Below are 22,009 nucleotides of genomic sequence, written 5' to 3' on the forward strand. Positions count from 1 at the left end.
AAAGGTATTAAAAAATATATAATATACTATAGTTGTCTGAACATAAAGTCATAAAGATCGTGTATGATCATATAATATAGGTGTATTTAAAGAATATACTAAATAAATAATACTAAAGTTAATATTAAAATAAAATACATTTTGGATTAAATTAAAAGACTTTTATTACCAGAAAAGTAAAAGAACGGACGTCAACCAGCTAAACATCCATTGACGTCCATTTTTGGATATACACCTCTCCCCTAAATTTCCAGTTCGACCGGTACCCTCTTTATGCCTTTTCCTCTTTCATCATATCCGCGTACAACTGCGAGTTTTTGACAGCTGAATACAGACTAAACAACAAATGCAGCGCCTGTAATCTGTCATTGAGCGTATCTCCCGCTATTGGAATGTCAAATATTGCACAGACTATATCAACGTATTGTGAAAGTGAGCAGTCGAGACTCGCCGGCGGGAAACCAACTTCGTTCAATGTTTCCTCCATAGCGTCGGGCCACTCTTCCATTAGGCTGTCAATATCCGGCATTTTTCTGAAACATAACATTTCTGTAAAGATTTACTAAAATTACTATTTATATTTTCATTAATTTAAGTTAATAAAAAATACCCATATAGAAAATCGCTCATTATTTTATTTCAATGTCCCAACAGAAGACTTGTTAAGCGGCGTTTAACATATTTAGTTATCAGTTAAGAAATCAATATATGTAACTTACAGCGATATATGATAAAAGAGGAGTTTTGCTATCGTGTATTAAGTTTCCTTATTAATTAGACATAACATTTATTAATAACGAAATACATATAATAAAAAAAAATATGGTAAGATAAAATATATTTTTTAAATTATTCGTCTATACATCTTAATAAACAATAATTAAAAAAAGAAAACAGTGATTGTCATGACTCATGAGCATGTTAGCACATGCTGTCTTTTAGGACTGAGAGAAGCCCTGTTTTTTGCGATATTTACTTCATCGTGATAATTGCGTTCCTAGATAGAAAATTTATTAGTCTACAATGCACGACGTCAGTGTTTGGCAACACTGAGTCTACAATATATAATATAAAATAAACGCCATTTGACAAATTGTAGTAAAGCGCCATCTAGTTGTCTCCCTACAAAACAAATGTTTAATTTGTTTAAAATAAATTATTGGCTTACGTAGTATAAGTGACGGTGGGGGCCGGTTTCGAAATATGCAACTCGCTGACATCTTTTATCCATCTCTCTATCGCTTTGGGATTGCTTTCGACATTCTCGATTTTCTTCGTTAACTATAAAAATTCAAACATGTGGGTAATATAAAGTTTGTATATAAAGTCATATTCTGTTATAATCAAATCGAAGGAACTACTCATATTTAGTCGTAAAAACCGATAGTCGTAACATCCAATGTTGATGTTGTTCTAGACGATATCATCGTAAGCAGTTTTGACTGTATATATAATCTATACACTTAGACTTAATCGAACAGCCAGATATAAGCACACAGTCTCAAATGCGTTAGAACCAATTCGACTTTGGGTCCTTCAAGAAAAGAGCGTACTAATTTTTAAAAGACCGGCAACGCACTCTGGCATTGAAAGTGTGATCAGGTGACCCTCCTACCCGTTAACCCTGTTTTACAAAAGTAAAAGAAAAAATAAATATTTTCTAAGCAGCAAGATGATCGATCTACTGAGTCTACCAAACCAGGTTGTTGACCTACACCAATATCGTTAACCATTTCGCCACGAAGCTGTAATTTTAAAATATATTTAATAAAAAGTTATGTGACTAAAAATATTCCATATGTTGGCATGTACCAACTTTTAGTTATTAAAATATTTATAATATTAGAATATTTTACTTAATGCAACCCGATAATACTGTTCGCTTTTCTGGTATTAAATATAAGTAGGTACTAAATTAAACTAAAAAAAAATCTGTATATAAAACCTTCGTCAGAGTTCAAGGTAAATAAAAAAATAGTCTAATTGGTCCTGCCATCTCAAAATTTTGCGTTTAGCTATTTATTTTTATTTATATAGATTGATACCATAAACTCACAAGATTGGATTTCGCACTGCTAGTTTTAGAAATGGCTCTTAGTTGGAGATGCAACAGTGCCGAGTCACTTTGTTCAGCCGCCGGTTCGTCCAATATCGTTAAACCTTAAATATGAAGAGATTTTATGCTTTTGTGTAATAAAAATTGATATTTTGGCACATGTGAAACTTATAACATTTAATAAGTATAACTTGTAGCAAAACCTAGACATTAATAGGGATACAGAATAAGAAAAACATTTACGACAAACACTATTTAGTACTAGACAGGCAGGGAACTTGGAACATATGTATGTGCGATGCGTATTAAGTTGTTTTTTATAAAAGTCGGCAACGCACCCAATAAAATGGGTATGCACGGGCTGCAATGGCTGCTACTATCCAATAAAAAAGATCTATATAGTTTTTATATACTCGAGCATAAAGAGAATTTCTATAAAATACAATTTTCACCTCCAATTTAAAATTAAAAAAAAAAGACGGAGACATGTCTGACCCTTTCCTTGTTAACTATAACCCTGCCTTACCAACTCAGAAGCATTTATTATTTCGCCGGAAATCAAACTAAGCCACAGGATAAACAAGATGAAGTCATTGCTCTATACAAAGTTAAATATTTATGCACTAATTTTAATGCGATAAGATTGCCAACGCAGACATCGTGATATATCTGTATGTGGGTCAGAGTCACAATTTACGAGCGTCATTAGATTTATAATTTGCATTTTGACATTACATTTTTGACGGAATTAATATAAGAAAAAAAGATGTGTGTAAGTTAGAGTTAAACTTCTTTATGACTTTATTTTTCGAATGATCTTACTATATGCAACTTTACAGAAATTGGTTAAATAAAGTTAAATTAGAGAATTTCCAAATTAAATAAAAAAACTAAATATTCATTCTGAAATACCTACATTATATATTTTTTGTAAATTAATTAACAAATTTTTACATTTTAGAATTTCATTAATGGTAATAAAATGATTACTATCATTGTTATCGTTATTATATATTTCTGTTATTAATGGCAGTTCAACATATTTGTTTGTAAATGATACATCGGGCATATTAACGCTAAGACCATATAAAAGAATTTAAAGAAAATCTTTCAAAATAAACAATAATATTTTTGGTACGAAAAGCTGCCTCCTTCGGGTAATTGCAGACCATTGAAAAAGAACAGTAGCAATTCTGTAGCCGTAAAACTTTCCCCTGTTTTTCAAGGAACATACCTAAATTATCAATCATGTTAAGGGCGCGTTCAGCAAGGGGCTCGGCCCGTAGACCGCATACGGGCGATGACACTTTTATGAACGCATCCGTATCGCCAACTGCTGGGACATATTCCGGTATGAAGGGCTGGAGCTTGAAGTCTATATCTATCTTTTGGGGCGTGTATCTGTAATTTTAAAACGATTTATCTGTCGTTGAACGTTTAACTATATAAACTTTATAAAACAAATTAAAAATTCATTATCCACTAAGAAGGTTCTCAGTTTATAGTCGATATAAGTTTGATTAAAATGTTGAAAAGGCAGGCTTTTTTAGGCACCGCATGCGTGATGCAAGTCTAGTAGTATTGTAAGAGTCGAAAACATTTTTCGTGACCCGCAGTAGCAGCCTAACCGATTCGCCAGCAGATCAAGCGACGCAAGTGAAAACGGATAGGCCCTACACTCATAAGAGATTCCGATTATAGCACTCAAGTAGGCGCTTGAAAACCGCAAGGAAGGAACCCTGGCAGTCCGATGTAATCCGGGCGTTGTCGGCCGGTCAGTTGCAGATGAAAGAGATGAGAGACAAAGATGGTCGGAAAGACTTGGAGCGAGGTATAATACGAGGCTCAAGACCAAACGCGACGGAGACTCACTATGAAAGGCTCTATCTAGTGCTTATAGGAAAGTCAAGTATTTGCCTGGACCCTTGGGTGTAAGATGCCACTTTACACACAATGTTTTCCTTCACCGTATTCATTTCGTTCGTGAAAAAATCCAAAGGACATCCAGAAAGAAAAAAGCATAAGAAAGTACAGCCTTAAACCACAAGTAGACTGCTATCGCATGTATAAAGAATGTGACATGCAACCAGACTTTTACGTTGTTTTGTTGTAGAAACTCCTGACATATTGCAAAGTAAAGTCCTGCTTACATCTTCAACACAACAAACTCAGAAACTGTCGAACATAATTTTATATATTTTATACGTGTATTTTTATTTTATATATGCGTATAGCATTGAACTGTGTGGCCTAGTAGATGCCTTAGCAAGGTTTGAATTAATAAATAATATGGATTTAACATAAACTGACTCAAAAATTATTGATTATTTTGGAGTAGGAGGCGGCGCAATCGATGAACTGATATAACGTTATAGACATCTCGAAAGTTTGTGACTCTAATTAAAATAAAAACAGTTTCCCAAATAAAGATAAAGTTACATCTCACTTTCACTTCAATGTGGACTTTCATTGTATATCATGTGACTAAACCCACAATGACCAGATTGTGAAGACAATCGTATTATCTTACCAAATGTTATTACAAGAATGAGGTTTCGTTTTCATTTGTAAGATATTTACTTTATTTCCAGTCTAATTGCAGTCTTTTACTAAAGGACATCTCTTTCTGCCAAATTATGTTTACCTCCGCGTAAATATAATTTGACAGATGCTTGAGAATTAAGTCTTTATGGAGTATCTTTAATTAGTCTTTAATAAACTTCAAAATGCACTTAAAAGACGTCCTGGTCTTTTTTAGTCTTTCTAGATATATGTAAGTTAATTTGATTGTAACCTTTAGTTATGTAGCCTTTTCTCGGTTTTTCATTGGAACCAGTAGATCTAGAGATAAGCGCGATCAAGTACTTAAACACGTAAAATATTTGCTAAATAATCTTTTTGATTTTAATTTTGTTCGTGATAACGAAAATGTCCTACTCTAGAATCAACCAGACCAAATGCCTACAAAAGTGCTAAAAATATACTATATTTCTGATTATTTATTAGTGACTTACACAAATTCCCGGAATTTGAGGTCTGGAGGCGTCGCCTCAGTAAAACAAATGAGTGGAGCCCAAATTCACCAAATAAGATGATTCTTTTTTTCAGTTAAGGTTTTCAATAAATAATTTATTGTGAAGCAAAATATATAGATTTTTTTAGTATTTAACAAACATATATCAAAAGAAAAGTTGTTTACTAGTCGGAATGTAAAACATTTTTTTAATTCTATTGACGGACCGCTTTTGTGGAGGCTTCGTTCATTCTTAAATTACACAAACACATATAATATGTCGATCAAAATTAGTCTCCGACGAAAAACTCTAAGAATAGTATTAGACACAGGCGCAAATATTGTTTACTAGCACGGTACAGATTCGTCATCGATTCAACTAATATGTGAAAATTTTGTGTGACCAGGATCTAATTTACACTTAGGCTGCAGCCTAGGGCGCGACGATCTAGGGGGACGCGCTGAATTCGCGTCTTCGCTAGATCCTAGGCATCATCCCCTGCATATTTCAACTAGACAGAGACATAACACTCAATGAACTGTGAACTGGATCTACAAGCAGTAGGGAGATTTTAGTATTCAAAATAAATGAAGAATCGACGGTACAAAAATCAAAAACTCGAAAAGGATAGATACCAAAATTGATAAGTTTATAGTGTGCGTGGTCAATTACGTTTTAATCCAATAAAACTGTACTTACTTCATGATATATTGAAAGATGTTCTCCATTTCAGCTGGCACTTTCAGATCAGCGAACTGTTTGGGATCATAGGCCCCTTCAGCTGGTATAACGACTCCTCGCTTTTTGCCGCTAGTTGGCAGCACCGGATCCGGCCGATTTATCACAGCCTCTAAATCCGCACTGTCCGATTCTGAAATTCCAAGTACGACTGAACCTTTCTTTTTAGGTCTTGTAGGTACCTACTAGAACTTGACAATCAAGCATAGAACTACTTCTTTCAGAAAAGAACACAACTATTTCTCTAAATCCAAGTTTCATTTTATCTATAATATTTTTTGAGCTGATTTTAGTTCAATCTGAAATACGAAAAAAAATCTTAAAAATTTGAAAGGGCAAAATTATTCGAATTGGTGAATTAGAGCGAGTGCACGTGGAAAAGAGAAAAAAAATAGTTCTCATAATATGTTTCCATTTAATAGAAACTGTAAGTAGTATCTGTACAGCTATTTATTATACAAAATCTAAACAATTATGTTCATAGTTTAGATTGTACACAAAAGCCAGTTACGGATTACAAATATTATTTAAACAAAAAAAAATAAAATAAAATATATATACATATTTTAATGTAGAAAACATATTTAGTATAAAATACCAGAGTTTTGTCTATTATTTTTAAAGCATTTTTGTTAAATTAAAGATATTGCTGGTAATTTTTGTGTTATTTTACACTTTGTTATGTCAAATGTTTTTTATATGCGAAAACAATGACCCCAAATCTAAAACCTACATAGTAGTAAATAGTACGTTTAGGTAATTACCTATTAGGTACGAAGCCTAATACCTAATACGTAGTCTCAAATTTTTTCCCTTCGTGACTAACGAGGCTACAGCTTGAAGATATTTAGGAGACAGTCTTACTAATAAAATTATCAAGATTGTTTCTTAATTCCGTTGCTTTAAGGGATAATTTCCAATGCTCAATTGAATGTTGAATCTTACCGGAATTAGAAGAATCGTGCCGACGGCTGGACTGCCGGGAGAGTTCGTTATTTTTAGCTTTTGTATTGTTATCCTTATCTGAATACTTCGACTGTCGATCCGGCGACTGAAACATCATTGATCTTAAAATAAACACTTGTTTTGGAAAGATTTGAAACACGTTTAAACTTAAAAAGTGAATTGGTAGATGTTTGACATCAATTATTTGTCGAAATTGTATTATGGCGCGCTGTTTTCCCATTTATATGAAAAGTATAAATAAATGTTTCTCATGAAAGGTAAGTTTTCGCAACTGAAAACTTTGCCATACGCTTTCTTTTGGTAAGTACTATCTGATAGGGTGGACTAGCGCCTATAGCAACTAAATAAACCGTTACTTAGTAATACTTGTAACATTGTGTTTACTTGTATGAGTATTGCATCATAGACAATTATATGTGGACAGTACCTTCCAACACAAAAAAAATTAACATTCAAATCGACGGTCCATATTGGTACAGTTTATCCTAAGAAATCTTTCCCAAATACATCACAAACCTGATCCTCCTCTGAGAATTCAAACTTTTCTGGCGTGTCTTCACTAGCGGAGTCAGAATCAAAGTCATGTCTCGCCGTATGCCGAACTGGTGGATTGAACTTGGACATCTCGTCTTCGGAAGGGCTATCAATTTCGTTGGCATCCACTTCTACAGTCTCGTCATACATTGGAAAATCATCGGAACGAAATTCTGTTTGTGACAATGTCTGGCAGTGTTTGTTATTGGTTTCCATGGCAACCGTTTGGCACAGGAACGGGTTACTTTGGAGGTAGCGGAAGTATGAATGACCCCCGGTTTTTATATGTGCCTGGTACACATTGGTACCAAATTTTCTAGTTGATGTGTGATTAATGGGAATAATGGAACCATAATTCACATGTGCTGTGCTTACCTAGACAAAGTTAAAAAGTTTATCCGAGAGATTGTTATCAAGTTAAGAATAGGTACCTATTTAATTGATATTTTTTTAGAAATACTTCCCATTTCTAAATTATTTATTTTATATAGCTACAAGTCATTGTAATGCAGGAGAGACGGGTACAAAAGTTAATTGATTATTTTTGAGTGTTTTAGAAAGTGTGTGAAAATGCCAAGTGACACGAAACTTAAAAAATATGCAACTCATCAATCTTTAAACTTTCTTATTGCAAAAATTTCTTGGTCATATGAACAATTCATGCTTGAATAACTGTCTAGGAGCGCGGTGAATGTAATTAATACATGTAATTATTAATTGATGATGCGTGTAAAAGAAAACTAGGCTAAGAAAAATATTGGAATCGACTAAATCTGTAGCTTAAGCCTGTGACTCCAGTACAAAATATACGTTTTATATCTATTTATTTTTTATAGCATTTAACTTTTATATAAATACTCTTCGAATGCTTTCTTTGTTCGATCGCATTTCAGAATTGTAAGTCAAACACACACGAGCGTTTCCAACTTTTACGAGATGGGTAAAAATAAAACGAACCGTTACCGAGGTCAATGACTTTAATAACTAAAATATCTAATTATCCAAAATATTTTACAAAAATAGTTCGCTTTTAATATCCCATGTACAATATTTTTATATAGGCGAATACATTTTTGAACTATACATTATTAGCACATACATTATTAGTATTTATAAAAAAGTACAAAAATATTTATTTTTAAAAGACCAAAAAAATATTTATCAGCCTTTACATACCGACATGACAACGAGTTATATTTATTGTCAAATTAATGTTAATTTATATAACGCTAGAGTTTGTTAAACATAATTAACATAAGAGATAGAAAAGTAATGAATAGAATTTCTCTATAATAAAGTAACTACAGTCCATAATCTTAAATACTTATATCTGAGAAATTTCAAACATAGCATTCACGCATAGAAAAAAGAATTCTACAAAAAATAATCTACAGAGATAAAAAAATACTAATTTTAATTTAACAAACAAAAATTATTATTAAGTACTCTTTAATGTTGAATAAAGTAAATAAATTAGACACGCTTAATTATGGCCAGCATAACTACTTGTCATTTAAAAACAAGATTTAAAATAAAACGCATTACACACTAGTTTGTCGCTGTATATACTGGTCCTAATTTTAGATCGTCATATTTCATAAAACTCAAATACGATACAATATATCTCAAATATTACCCCACATCATTCTTAATGCAACTTATCATGTGATAAGTACACAAGCCATGGATTCTAGATCACAAAGAGTTATAGCTGTTTAGACTGTCTAATTATAGTTCAACCGACTTTATTTATTAGCTCGTCGCAAATAGCGGTCAACTCTTTGTTCACTTTAGTTTTCTGCGCAAGCGTTTCCTCGAGGGATGATATGTGTAAATCCTTCCTTTTTATCATTGCCTGTAGCTTCAAAACCTCGGCTTCGTGACCCGTGTTCAACTTTTCAAGTTCTTGATTTGCATGGTTTAGCTTTCCGGTGGCGTGTTGTTTCAACAGCTCATAGTTGTTCTGAATCTTCAATTGATTATCTTCAAACTCTTGAAGTGACTTTTTCAGACAGTCTTCATTCGCTTTTAGGCTTAAAATTATTTGTTTACTCTTTTCATATTTGCTGTGCAAGTCGTTGAATGATATTTCCAAAGTTGATAAATGTGCAGTTTGTTCGTTGCGGTCTTTTATAAGTCGCGTTCGTTCTTCAGCATGCTGCTTCTTAGACAGTTCGAGTTCAGCGACTAAAGTTGCAATCGTTCTTTCATATTGTTCAACAACAGTCGCCATATTTTTGTTTTGTTTATTTTTTTCTGATAGTTCATTATTTAATTCTTTTATTCTTTTTAGTCTGTCTTCACTTTCGTATTCTAAAGCTTTCACTTGAGATTCCAACGCGCCAAGCCTGTCAGTTAGTTCTTTACGATCATTTCTTAACAACTGTACGTGCATTTCTTTCTCGGCTAACATCTCTCTTAACTGCGTGAGAGCTATATCGGTGTGCTGCTGTTCTGAACAACTTTGAGGTATACTTGTATCGTGGCATAAGGATGTACTAGTATTTCCACTAAGGGAAAGAAGCTTATCTATGACTGCCATAGCTGGGGACGTGAATGTTAAAGATTGCCTATTTCTTTTAGGGGGCGTTGCATTTTTTCTAGGTGATGCAACAGCTGGATTCACTACCATAGTAGGCTTAGATACATTATTAACAATTGATTCATCAATATTATCAAAAGTGGGAACATTTTTACTACATGATGGAAATACGTTAGTGGTTTCGGCGTATAAATAATTTTCTTCAGGTTGTTTTTCTTTTTTTGGCGTGCTTTGTTTCTTTTGAAAATAGCTTAAAGCTGCTAATGCTCCATCACTTGATACTCTTTTTGCAAATAAAGGATCAAACTTGAGGAATAAACTCTCTTTACCACTGTCAGCTACTATATTGGCCTGATTTTGATTTAGTAAAAATTCAAAAGCTTCAGCATCAATAAACATTTCATTTTCAGCCTCATCAGTTTGCTGTTTAGGAAGGTCGTCAAATGCCATATTATAATCATGCTCGTCGTCACTCAGAAGATTCTCACCTTTTTCGATCTCGCCTAAATTGTCTTCTTCTAAGAATGGTCCTTCAATAGTATCTTCATCTTCTGTATTTACTTCTTTTAAGGTCTCGTCTTCATGTCTAGATTGTCCAATGTAATTTAAATCCTCCGGAATTGCTTTAGTATCATCGTTATTAACAATCACCGTAGCATTATTTTTATTTGACTCTAAGAGCTCAGTGTTATCTGCTGTAAAGGTATCATTGACTAATGGTGGTGTTAAACATACTTTAGTTCTAGTAGTGAACGGGTTAAAATTTCTATCGTCGATTTCAGGCAAATTAAATACGTTTCTTTCACTAACATCGTAAGAAATATTCAAATCACGCCTTTTATGTTCATTAATAACAACATTATCTATTTCTGAATTGTTTGCAATTTCAACGTGAGCATCAATATTGCTACTGTTTGCAATGTTTAGTATTTCAGTTTGGTTCAACACCTTATCTTTACTTTGAACAGTTTCAATTGATTGGGTTTTATTTAAATTAATGTTATTTTCTTTTACAGATGAGACTGCTTCATTCAAACTGGAGTTCGTATTCTCTTTACAGCCAACATTAAGCTTTTTTGGTAAGGGTTGCAATTTTCTCTTGTTCTGTAATAAGTTTTGCCTGCTGTTTGTTTTATTTAGGGTTTCAATTGGCGTAAATGTATCAGTAGCAGAATTCGTTTGAGGAGGTGAAGCCCTTATCATAGTTTTCGTGGCGAACGGGTCGTTAATTTCGTCAAAATTGAAATTGTACCCCTTTGATTCGATTTTAGGGGATGTAGGTGGTATTTCAAGTTGTTCGGATTTTGTTTTAAAAGGATTGTCGCGAACTACAGTACCTGTACTTTGGCTGTTGTTAATATTTTCTACTTCTAAATCATCTTGATCTAATTTCTGAGTTTGGCATAGACTTTCTTGTGTTTCTGAATTTATTTCAAAGCTTTCTTCATTTATTATATCACATTCATTTGAAATAGTTAAATTGGAATCTAAGGCTTTTATAACATTTATTTCAACATTTAAGTCATTTTTCAAATCCATTACAAAATTTTCTTCCGTGAGGTCTTCTGTAACTGGTAAGCTTAGTTTATTGAGAAATATGTTTTCATCATTAGCGACATTTTCAGTACTATTCAAAGTTTCATTTTCAAATTGCATCTCACATTTTTCATTATGTGTAAAAGATTCCAATTTCTTTTTTGATAAAGTAGCCTGTTCAACTTCCGTATGACAAGTATTATCAACAAAATCTTCTTGGGGTGTATGAATGCTTTTCTTTAAAGAGCCTTCAAAACCCAGTATTTGGTTTTCATTTAGTATGTCAGGTTGCAAGCAAACACTTTCATTAGTAAAATTATTATTATCAGAAATTATATTTTTAGCTTCATAGAATGGCTCTGATATAGAAATAGGATATTTTTGGGAACAGTTGTAATCCTGATATTTTGAAACATTATTTTCATTATTTGTCAGGGATTCATTATTTTCGATAGATACAATTACAGGTTCCGCTATATTGTCTTCGTTTACATCTTTATCTATATTTTGGCTGTCAAATGTATTATTACACATTTCAGTGCTGCCGGTAGCCTGAATTAGTTGAAGAATGTCTATGTTTTTACTGTCATTTTTATTAATATTATCCTGTACATCACCAATATCATTATGTATATCTTCAATATTTTTTTCTTGAAATATTGGACAGTTATCATGCAACATACCCGACTCAATAGCAGCTGTGCTAACTTGAATACTAGTTGGATTTTCCAATTTGTCTGAATTCATACAATCAACATCACTTTTGTTAACTATTTCTATCTCAGATTTAACAATGCCTTCTCCCTTTAACAAAAATTCAGGGTTTTCATTTGATTGTACTACATCTGGGAGCACAGATTTATTATAATTATTTTCACTAACCTCATAATCAATTTCAGTTATGAAATCTAAATTTACGGTGTTTTTGTTTTCAAAATCATTATTAAACTCAGTATAAATTTCTTGATCTACACAAGCCTCTGTAATATGTACTTGATTATTATCATTATTTGTCTTTATTTCAGTAGTTATTGCTTGATTGTTACTAACACCAGATCCAATGTTAATTGTAGAATTTATGTTTAAAATATCCTCGTTATATGAAAGGGTTTTATTAAAATCTTCATTATCTATATTACTCATAGCTAATTTCTTCTCAATTGTTTCAGAAGATAAAAGATTCTCTGTGTGAGTTACAATATCAATCGTTCTATTTGATATTTCTTCTTCATTGTCTATACTTGTTTTTAGTGTTGGTTCTAGAGTTTCTTTAACACTATAAGATTTTGTATGTAATTTTTCTGTTGTTTTACTTTCTAATATATTCTCAGAGTCTAAATGGGAGCCAAGATCTATAGTTTTATTTAACTTCATTGGCTTATTATCAATATTTAGACATTCACTTTCTACAATTGGTTGATTATTTATATTCTCTATAATTTTAGTACCTAAACCATCCAAATATGTTTCAATATCAACAGATTCGTTTAATTTTATAGCAACTTTCTCCAATTCAGTATTTTGGACCCTTTTTTCTGCTATGCCATCTATATTCATACTTTCATTTGTGACATAAGATATGGGTTTAGAGTCAAGACTAATGGCGTCTTCTTTAAATGAATCAGTAACTTCACTTCCAATATCCATTTTGATAACAACTGCACTATTAAGTGCAAAATCAGATTTTTCCTGTAGTTTTGATTTTGTTACACTAGACACAACCTCCATATTTTTCAATCCTAGACCTGACATATCAAGGTTAGGATCTTTATTTATTGTATTGTAAGTTTTAGCAGAAATTGATTCATTTTCATGATTATGATCTGCTTCAGAACTGTTTAATGTTGTTTCACAGTCCTTAAGCGCTGAATCAGATTCATAATTATTTATAACATAACTGGCATCCCTTTCTTCAATTTCTTTAATATTATTAGCTGTTATAGTCTCATTTAAAGAAATATCCATATACTCGAGAGATATATTCCTATCATCTTGAACTATATTACTAGCAGCCAGCTTAATATTAGAACTTATATGAGTAGGAAATAAAATATGTAAAGGCACTTTTTCTTCTTTGAAAAATACAGCAGAATCTTCTTTCCATTCTAATTCTCTATCTAAATCATCATTAAACGTAACACTTTCTTTTAAAGTACAATTTCTTTTCAAATTTTTCATAGGTGTTGAAGCTAAGACTGTTCCCATTTGAGGTTTGGAATCGACAGTTTGTAAATTCAATTCAGCTTCCTGAGGGTCTTTATTTTCATCATCTCTATCTTGTAAAGGTGGAATTGGACTTTGAGATGATCTAAATATGCTGAGAACACTCTTTAATCCTCTCATGATAGGTGAGCCACCATCTTTAGGAATTTCTTTTGTTGGAGTTGTGGCTTCTGGAGTGTGACCCAAAGATGAAGATGTACTTGGTAATGATAAGCTTTCCATATCGGATCCATCAATATTCAGATTTATATTATTTTTACCGTCAAATGACCCTTTGTCAATGGTATTTCTTTCTAAGTCTGTACACTGACTTGTTGTAATTGATTGTAATGGCAAAGACTTCGGTGATTTGATTAAACCATTGCAATTGGCTAATGTAGAGTTCAATGATTGTGTAAGGTTTGAGTTACTATTTACTATGCGGTGGTCTTCAACAGCCAAAATATTCTTATCATCAATGTTAGCAGTATAACTTTTTGACATTGATGAAGTTCCTTGCGTAATAGAGCAAATATGTTTCACCTCTGACACGTCCAAATTCTCATGCACCTTTTCAAAACACGGCGCTCTTGGCAAAGCATTATTAATGTGGAATGTATTCTCCTTGTTATCAAAGTCACTTTCAATATCGTCCAAGTCCATAGGCTCTACGTGAGCCATTGTTCATTAAGTCAATTTATTTTAAAATTAAATACTCAATGCACTTTTATACACTCACAATAAGTTATAAAACGAAGAGATGTACGAAGTTTGTCAAAAATGAAAACAAAAATAAACGAACACGCGATTCACTCTGAACAGTCTATTTTTAGCCCTTTTATACACGAAGTCACTCGATGATCATTTTATATAACATAAGCGGCATAGGGAATATTGCCAAACGCGTAGCCGTTACGATATCACTCACAGGAGGATAACAACAATTTATGAACGCCGTTTTTAATTTTTCAAACAGCAACGGGCAATCGGTGATTAAGCGTTGTCAATGCCAATGTCTATTTTTGATCTCACAGATACTACGAATGTTTATCACAGATTACATTATTTAACTAGAAACTGGATCCATTACTATTGTTTATTAATTTATGTAAATCTCAGATGCTAATGTTAAAACCAAGTGTTCTTTCTTTCTGTTTTTTTTATTCATATTTATTTAAACTTTAATTATACTTAACTAAAAATATAAAAGTTTACAAAACTAAAAAGTATTATTATAATGATGAAAAAAATGGGTAGTGGGCTTTTTTATTTTTTATTGTTGAAGATTTCGAGTAATCAAGTCAATCTGTCAATTTTGAAGTGATAATTGAAGTCAGCCGTTGGCATTTGGTGTTACCGTAAGTACCAGTGTTGCCAACTTAGTGGATATTCCACTAGATCTGGTGGTGTAGACATACGTTTTAGCGGGCGAATTTTGGTTTTAGTGGCTAGTGGATTTTTCTAGTGGTTTAGTTTGTTTCATTCAGTGGTATGCTACGACATTTAACCACTAGCACGATTGATATCTTTGCAGGAAAAGACGGAAACGTTTACCTTTTAAAGGAATATTTTGTCATTATGTAGACAACTCTGTAAAATTACATTTGTTATTTTTGGGAATTTCCCGAAACAAGTTCATATCGTATCAATTTCTTAAATTATTTTGATTATGGACTTTATTCGTATGCGCAATGGGTCTAATTTGATTTGAATTAATGAGATTTCTGTATTCGCTTCGTATGCATGCACAAAAAAAGAAATACACAACACAGATACTTATTAGTTTTGGTTATGCTATGCATCGGAGCAACCTTGTTTGTTTACAAATGTTAAGTTTATTTTTAAAACAAAACGGGTTACGGGACTCAAAATTAAAGGACTGACTGCAAGTGGTAGAAACTAGAAAGTACAGCTGGTCCGATTGCAAAGTGCAAATTATGTCACTCTGTATTAATAAATCATTACGGAGATTTAAAGAATCACGGGTTATCGAAAAAACACTTGCAAAATTCAAAGGTACGTACGTAACTAATATATGTAATATAAATTAGGATGTGTCAAAAATGTATATTAATATTATTTAATATATAATTGTATTGTATTATATTATAAATATGTTTTAGACTTTTAGTGGTCTATATAGCCAACATCAACTTTCAAAGAATAAGTAGGCCCTTTTTCAAATTCCCAATTCTGTAGTCCAGAAAATAGGAACGAAAGAAGTGTACTTAAAATCAGAAGGTGCAGAGGAAACCGACTCTGCTGAAGATGATTTTTAACAATTTTGTATATCTTCTATAAGTTGTTTTGTAATGAAAATAAACTAATTTTATAGTTCAATTTACAATATTGTTCTTTTATTGTCAAAAAATATATTCTAGCTGTATGCTTTCCATCTAAAGTAAAGAGTGATAAAGACTACTGTTTACTTCAGTAAAAAATGTGTTTCCAGTGGTAAACACAAAAAATTGTACTCGCGGGCTGCTTGCCTAACCTCCTCACATCTGCGGACATAAAAATCACATCGATCCTATATTTCCTTTGGTCGTGAAAGAAGAAATAAACAAATTTACATTTATGATATTAGTTAGTGTGGATGTTAGTGGTTTTCTGGTGGGTTGAGACTTGAGACTGCAAAATTGGTGGATTCGTTAAAATTAAGTTGGCAGCACTGGTAAGTACTAAGTTCAGAAATTTTCTTTTATCTTGTAAATTTGTAATCACAGACTGTGTTATATGGTTGTAAATTGTAATTTTAGTATTTTTATAAACTTCATCCAGCATATTTACTTGCACGGCACCATTAAGTTCATTACAATTGTATTATATCGTTCTATTTCGGAAGGTAACATAATATTTTATTTATACTGTTAAAATAAAGAAACCACGTAGTCGCATACGAATTCTTGATAGTGACATTAATTATAAGTTTTCCTCAACTACTTAATTACCCTTTCGAACCATGTTATTAACTTACTAAATGCAATTTATGTGCCATATATTACGGTCTACATTGGTCTTTTAGAAAGTTATGCAAAGCTATTTGTACGGTTGACTGATGTTTTTGTTTTAATATACATCAATCATAATAACTTAATATCGCTTTAATAAGTAATATTGTACGCTTATGAAAGTTGTCTTAGATGTATTTAATTTATTTTCGAGTTTACATTGATACAGACAGTTGCATGTTTGTTGTTTGTTGAAGTATTTATTTATAAATTTATACACTATTAAATGTTCGTTTAAATTAAGTTAATCTTTTATAGGATGAACTATGGAAATTGAGCATGGAGTGACAGTAAAAATTTTGTTCTTTGCTAAGTCTAAAGAACTGGCTGGTACTCGGGAAGCAAGAATCACAATACCTGAAAAAATAACATACCAGCAATTGCTTAATATTATTGCAAAGAATTATAATTTAGAAACCATTAAGGATCATATACTTTTAGCAAAGAATGAGGAAGTTTGTTCTGATAACAGAGAATTAGTTATACGAGAATTTGATAATATTGCTGTTATACCACCATTAAGTGGAGGCTAACCATGGATCATTTAAAACTAACTGCTGACAAATTGACTGTAGATGATATAAGCGAATTAGTTGTTAATGATAGTTGTGGCGCTGTTTCTATATTTGTTGGAACAACAAGAGATAACTTTGAAGGAAAAAAGGTTAGTATGTTCCTAAGTTTCAATACCGCCCTTTGATAACCCCGTCAAATGATTAGGAAATACAACATGGAACAACATTTAAAATTTTGAAATGAATTCATTTGAATTGAGTTCAAAATTTTAGTTTAAAAGAAGATATTGTTTTCAATTGTTGGATTAATTTCAGCATCCCAGATGATTTAAAACTATGTTAACTTAGGTGCACTGTACATTTTTGTTTTAATATGAGCACAGTTTGTATAACAAATATTCAAATCCTGCAACTATTTACATGCATAAAAAAGGCAATATAAATAATGTAGTCAAATGAATGAATTGAAAAAATTACAGGTGCTACGCCTTGAATATGAAGCTTATGAGCCAATGGCCTTAAAGGCAATGAAAAGTATTTGTGGTGAAGCTAGGAGCAAGTGGCCAGCTGTACATGGGATAGCAATTTATCACAGGTAACATCATTTATTAAATTAATAGTAAAATGTTTGTTTGTTTTTTTAATATTATTAGATTATTTTTATTAAAAATAGAATAGATATAGTGACTCGCCTAAAAAGATGGCAAATACTAGACCTAGCCCAGAGAAACTAATCTAAAATTCAGTTTCTACAACACATACGGTGCCCTTCAAAGGAATCGCACCCAACCCAAATTAACCTCAGAGAATATCTGATTATGGCTGATAGCCAATTGCAGATGAACGTGGACAAAAAAAAAGTTTTATTAATTAGGGACCCTACCTACTTCATAAAGATTTGTAATATATAATTATGATTGTAATGATAAATAATTATGATGATAATTACATCATGATTGCTCAATAGTAAACTTATTTATGTACTGTTATCTTTATCGATTTGACCTTGCTGTATACTTGTTATATATGCAAATTAAATAATGTGATACAGCCGACGAAATACGAAAATTGCTATTTACACAGCTGTGCATTGCCATGAAAACATTATGAAGGATTATTTTTATCGGGAGAGACTGATATAAAAGAATATTTGGAATAAGTTCATAAGTAACAGAGAATATATTCTACTAACATGCTTGGCGATTTAAAAAAGTTGCGGAGAGTTTATTGCCAGTTCTTCTCTTCCGCTCTACGCTCTTAATTTAAGAACTGGCGGTAAATGTAAAATTAGAAGCGTTTAATGTATTCCTTTTTGACGTTCAGAAGTGTACATCCGTACCTATGCAAATAAATGATTTTTGACTGACTATATACATTTTTATTAGTATAAAGACCAATAAGAGAGGTATAACAGGGTATTCTGTTTTAGGCTTGGTGCTGTACCGTGCTGTGAAGCCTCAGTGGTGATAGCAGTTAGCAGCCCACATAGGCGGGATTCATTAGAGGCTGTGAGCTATTGCATAGATACACTAAAGGCTAGCGTCCCAATTTGGAAAAAAGAGGTTTATGCTGACAGCGAGCCGGTATGGAAAGAGAACACTGAATGTGCGTGGTCCAAACAATCTCAGAAAGTGTAGTTTGACAAGGCCCATATTCCAAAATTTTGTTAACTTGTTTAAACCGGTGGCTTATTAACGTTTTAATAAGTTGAATTTTAATTTTTGAAACATTTTTGCCTTACAGTTATTGTTACGGATTGATCATTGCTAAACAGTATTTGATTAATAAATTTGATATCATTTTGGCATATGGTAGCATGAAGTATTTTCAATCAATATGTCTACGGAGGTCATTGTTATTTATTTTTTTACAATTTAAGTATAAAAATTTGCTAAAAAGTTAAGCTTTTTCTTCAAATGTTGCTTTTAGAAGTTATTTTTATTGAATCCATTGTAAGAAGAATTTAGAACTTGTTGAAAAAATACTTTTTATATTTAAAATGCAGACACTAAGTGTCCCATACATAATCGTTAGTTGCATGAATTGTGTTATATAATGTATATAAGTTTTCCTGTCCATTTTTTACCTCGATTATCCTATTTACAATAAAAAATTATTACATGTGTAAGATGTTAATTTGTTTTTTAAGTTTGTTATATATAACTTATGAAGAATATATATTTTATAAAATGTCAAAGTTTTAAAAACATAAAAAAAAAGATTAGCGTTGTAATTAATTGTGCCTCGTTTGTTGCGACGAAAACCTATAATACAATAAGTATCTTATTGTTTAACTGTTGTGACTGTATTGGCACTTGTCCCGAAATCGATTGAATTTTGCGACAATGTTTATATCTATAGATAAGCAAAGCTTACTATAATAAGATCGAAAAGCACAATTACTGTTGAAAATGTGTTGTATTTTTGGTAATGGGTCGTTTTAAGTTTGAATAAATATATACTTTATAAAAGGTTTTTTTATTTATATCCGTTTCAGGTAAACGGATGGCTGATAAAAATTTAGTTCAGATAAATGTGTCTAACGAAGAGATACAAAAACGGATTCACCATTTTATTGAACGAAAGAGGGCCCAAGTGAATTTGAGTAATATCCAGGATTTTATACCGCGAAGTGAGAATGAGACGGAAGATATGGAGACATGTGCGAGAGTGAGAACGCAGTTTGTGAAACGGAACGATTCTAAAGGTCATTTGAAGGGTGAGTATCTTTTGGCGCGTTTGGGAGAAATTATGAGAGTCAATTTTTACGATGCGCGCGCAGACCTTCACAAAAAAACGGCACCCTGAAATTGACTGAAGACAATATTTTAGTTTTTTTGTTAGGTGAATATATAGGTATTTGCTAGTTAAACAAGTTAACGTAATTTATTTATCAATAAGGAATAATGACAAACACATTACAAATACGTAATATTAAAAAATATATAGACAAATTATATTTTAAATAGAAGTATTCTGAAATTGATTGAATAAAAATATTATAAAAGTTTGACTAACATAACTAAAATTAAAACATTCCATTCAAAGGTTATAACTTACTTACTTAAATTATCAAAGCGGTTAAAAACTTTAGCTTTCGCTACTAATATACATAATTAAATATATATTTATTATTCGAATATAATTTTAGTTTGTCGAGTCGAAAATGAATGGGGACCACAAACGGTTCCCGAGCCACAAATGGTCCAAAAAGTAGATTCAACTTTGCCCCATTCCATCGCCGAGCGGGTCACCGCTATCGAATCCTATCTGAACACGACACCGGTATCGCCTGATATTTATAAACGACTCAAGGAAATGGAGGATAAAATCGCATATCTGCAATCCATTTCACCGGAATACGCACAGTTTTGGGTAAGTTAAAATAACTTACCATTACATTGTTGAGGTTTCAGATTCAATTTCTCAGTTTTCAACCATTGGCGTTACAAGACATTTAAATCTGGGTCTGAGATATCTGATCATTGGTTTTTCTAAGGGTCCAGATTCTTCAAATTGCGTGACGTAATACTTTAACGCTCCCTAACCGGGGTTCGAACCTATGACCTTAGGGATGAGAGACACGCTGAAGCTGACATCATGAGGCCAACAGTGCTATTACTACAATCTCTCAAATGATATTACATTATCTCATTATAATCTATATTCTTAGTTTAAGAGGAGAATAAATTATTTTATTTTAAACAATTTAATTTTACACGTAAATGATTAATTAACGTAACGTATCCAGCAATTGATTATTTAAATATTATTCATGTTTTCAGAAAAATAATAATTCATCTATAAAACAAGAACAAATTCCCGAGTACGCAGTTAGCGCAGAAGACATTGATAAAAAGATTGAATTATTGGAACTACAGAATCTAATGTAGTTCATATCATCTTGGGTCATCATTGACGCAAATTATTTTTTATTGCTTCAATATTAAACTACTTACAACTCGTTTTGATTTTTATTCCTCTGTGTACCTTTATTCATAAACATAGTATAAATCTTGAATGAATTTACTCGTATTGAGCCAGATTGTTGAGTTGATTGTGAGCCTGGGGAAAGGGATATTAACTGGAAAGCCAGAGAAGTCATGATTACTCAAACGTGACCCGGGCGTTGGCGTTGAGTGACGATCCCTTTCCGGGTTGATGTGTACCTTTAATTCCATCAAATATGGTTGAGTAATACGATCACTGGCTGATGACTCACATGTCTGTAAACAGTAGCCGCTTCTGGAATCTACTGCGAGGTTTCTGTTCCGTTTTGTAATTCAATACAAATAAAGAGCTAACTGTAACCTTCTGGTTTCTTCTATCTAGGCAAGCTTATATTCTATAAAAAACATTTTTTTGATCAGATATAATATTAAAATACAACTACATCTTTTAATGTAACATTATAACTTTGCTTCATTTTATGATTAAATATATGTATTTATAAAGGCCGAACCAGCAGTTTTGTGGCCTCCTCTATCTCATAATTTAAGATGCATGGTTTAATGCAGTGTTTCACAACCTTTTTTGTTCCATACCCCACCTTAGCCTTACTGAAATTCTTATCTAAGACAATTTTTTATATTAAAAAATTGAATTGTTTACTTAATTTAAATCATAGGTTTGAGGAAATTGCTAACGAAACACGGTAAGTAAGTATAGTTCATCAAAACAATGAAAAACTAAAATTCAAATTTCATGTAATTTTAATAAATCTTCGAATAACTACTCTTGGCAATCAAATTGAGGACTTGAGGGGCGTAGGCCCCACACGGGAAAACAATTATTTAATGTAAAAATTATAACACTTTATTTACATCTAAAAAAATGAAGACATAGTAAACGGGCGGTCTTACTGCTAAATGCAGTTTCTTTCCAGACTAAGATAG

The 22,009-nt window shown here is 32.1% G+C and overlaps 4 protein-coding genes across 7 annotated transcripts; 2 read left to right on the forward strand and 2 right to left on the reverse strand.

Annotated features, from left to right (window-relative positions):
- Positions 1-146: 146 nt before the first annotated feature.
- Positions 147-7,554, reverse strand: LOC111001202 (intraflagellar transport protein 46 homolog). Its single transcript, XM_045629950.1, has 7 exons — positions 7,291-7,554; positions 6,754-6,859; positions 5,770-5,941; positions 3,291-3,457; positions 2,057-2,160; positions 1,169-1,281; positions 147-533 (listed from the first exon to the last, which is right to left on the reverse strand). The coding sequence occupies exons 1-7, from the start codon at positions 7,522-7,524 to the stop codon at positions 272-274; spliced, it is 1,158 nt and encodes a 385-aa protein (XP_045485906.1). The 5' UTR covers positions 7,525-7,554; the 3' UTR covers positions 147-271.
- A 713-nt stretch (positions 7,555-8,267) lies between these two features.
- On the reverse strand, positions 8,268-14,586 carry LOC111001248 (MATH and LRR domain-containing protein PFE0570w-like). Its single transcript, XM_022271064.2, has one exon. It carries the CDS (start codon positions 14,267-14,269, stop codon positions 9,044-9,046), a length of 5,226 nt encoding a protein of 1,741 aa, XP_022126756.2. The 5' UTR covers positions 14,270-14,586; the 3' UTR covers positions 8,268-9,043.
- Positions 14,587-14,916: 330 nt separating this feature from the next.
- Positions 14,917-17,132, forward strand: LOC111001218 (molybdopterin synthase sulfur carrier subunit). Of its 4 annotated transcripts, none has more exons than XM_045629951.1 (2): positions 14,917-14,946; positions 16,858-17,132. In XM_045629951.1, exon 2 carries the CDS (start codon positions 16,866-16,868, stop codon positions 17,130-17,132), a length of 267 nt encoding a protein of 88 aa, XP_045485907.1. In that variant the 5' UTR covers positions 14,917-14,946; positions 16,858-16,865. The 4 variants fall into 4 exon arrangements, with proteins under 4 accessions (XP_045485907.1, XP_022126709.1, XP_022126700.1 ...); XM_022271017.2 differs by lacking the exon at positions 14,917-14,946 and adding an exon at positions 16,153-16,262; XM_022271008.2 differs by lacking the exon at positions 14,917-14,946 and adding an exon at positions 16,280-16,433.
- On the forward strand, positions 17,128-21,078 carry LOC111001212 (molybdopterin synthase catalytic subunit). The gene is made up of 6 exons (XM_022270992.2): positions 17,128-17,263; positions 17,594-17,709; positions 18,544-18,719; positions 19,612-19,833; positions 20,266-20,489; positions 20,900-21,078. The coding sequence occupies exons 1-6, from the start codon at positions 17,135-17,137 to the stop codon at positions 21,005-21,007; spliced, it is 975 nt and encodes a 324-aa protein (XP_022126684.2). The 5' UTR covers positions 17,128-17,134; the 3' UTR covers positions 21,008-21,078.
- The last annotated feature ends 931 nt before the right edge of the window (positions 21,079-22,009 follow it).

The sequence above is a fragment of the Pieris rapae genome, chromosome 11 (genome assembly GCF_905147795.1).
Source record: "Pieris rapae chromosome 11, ilPieRapa1.1, whole genome shotgun sequence".
Lineage (NCBI taxonomy): Eukaryota > Metazoa > Arthropoda > Insecta > Lepidoptera > Pieridae > Pieris > Pieris rapae.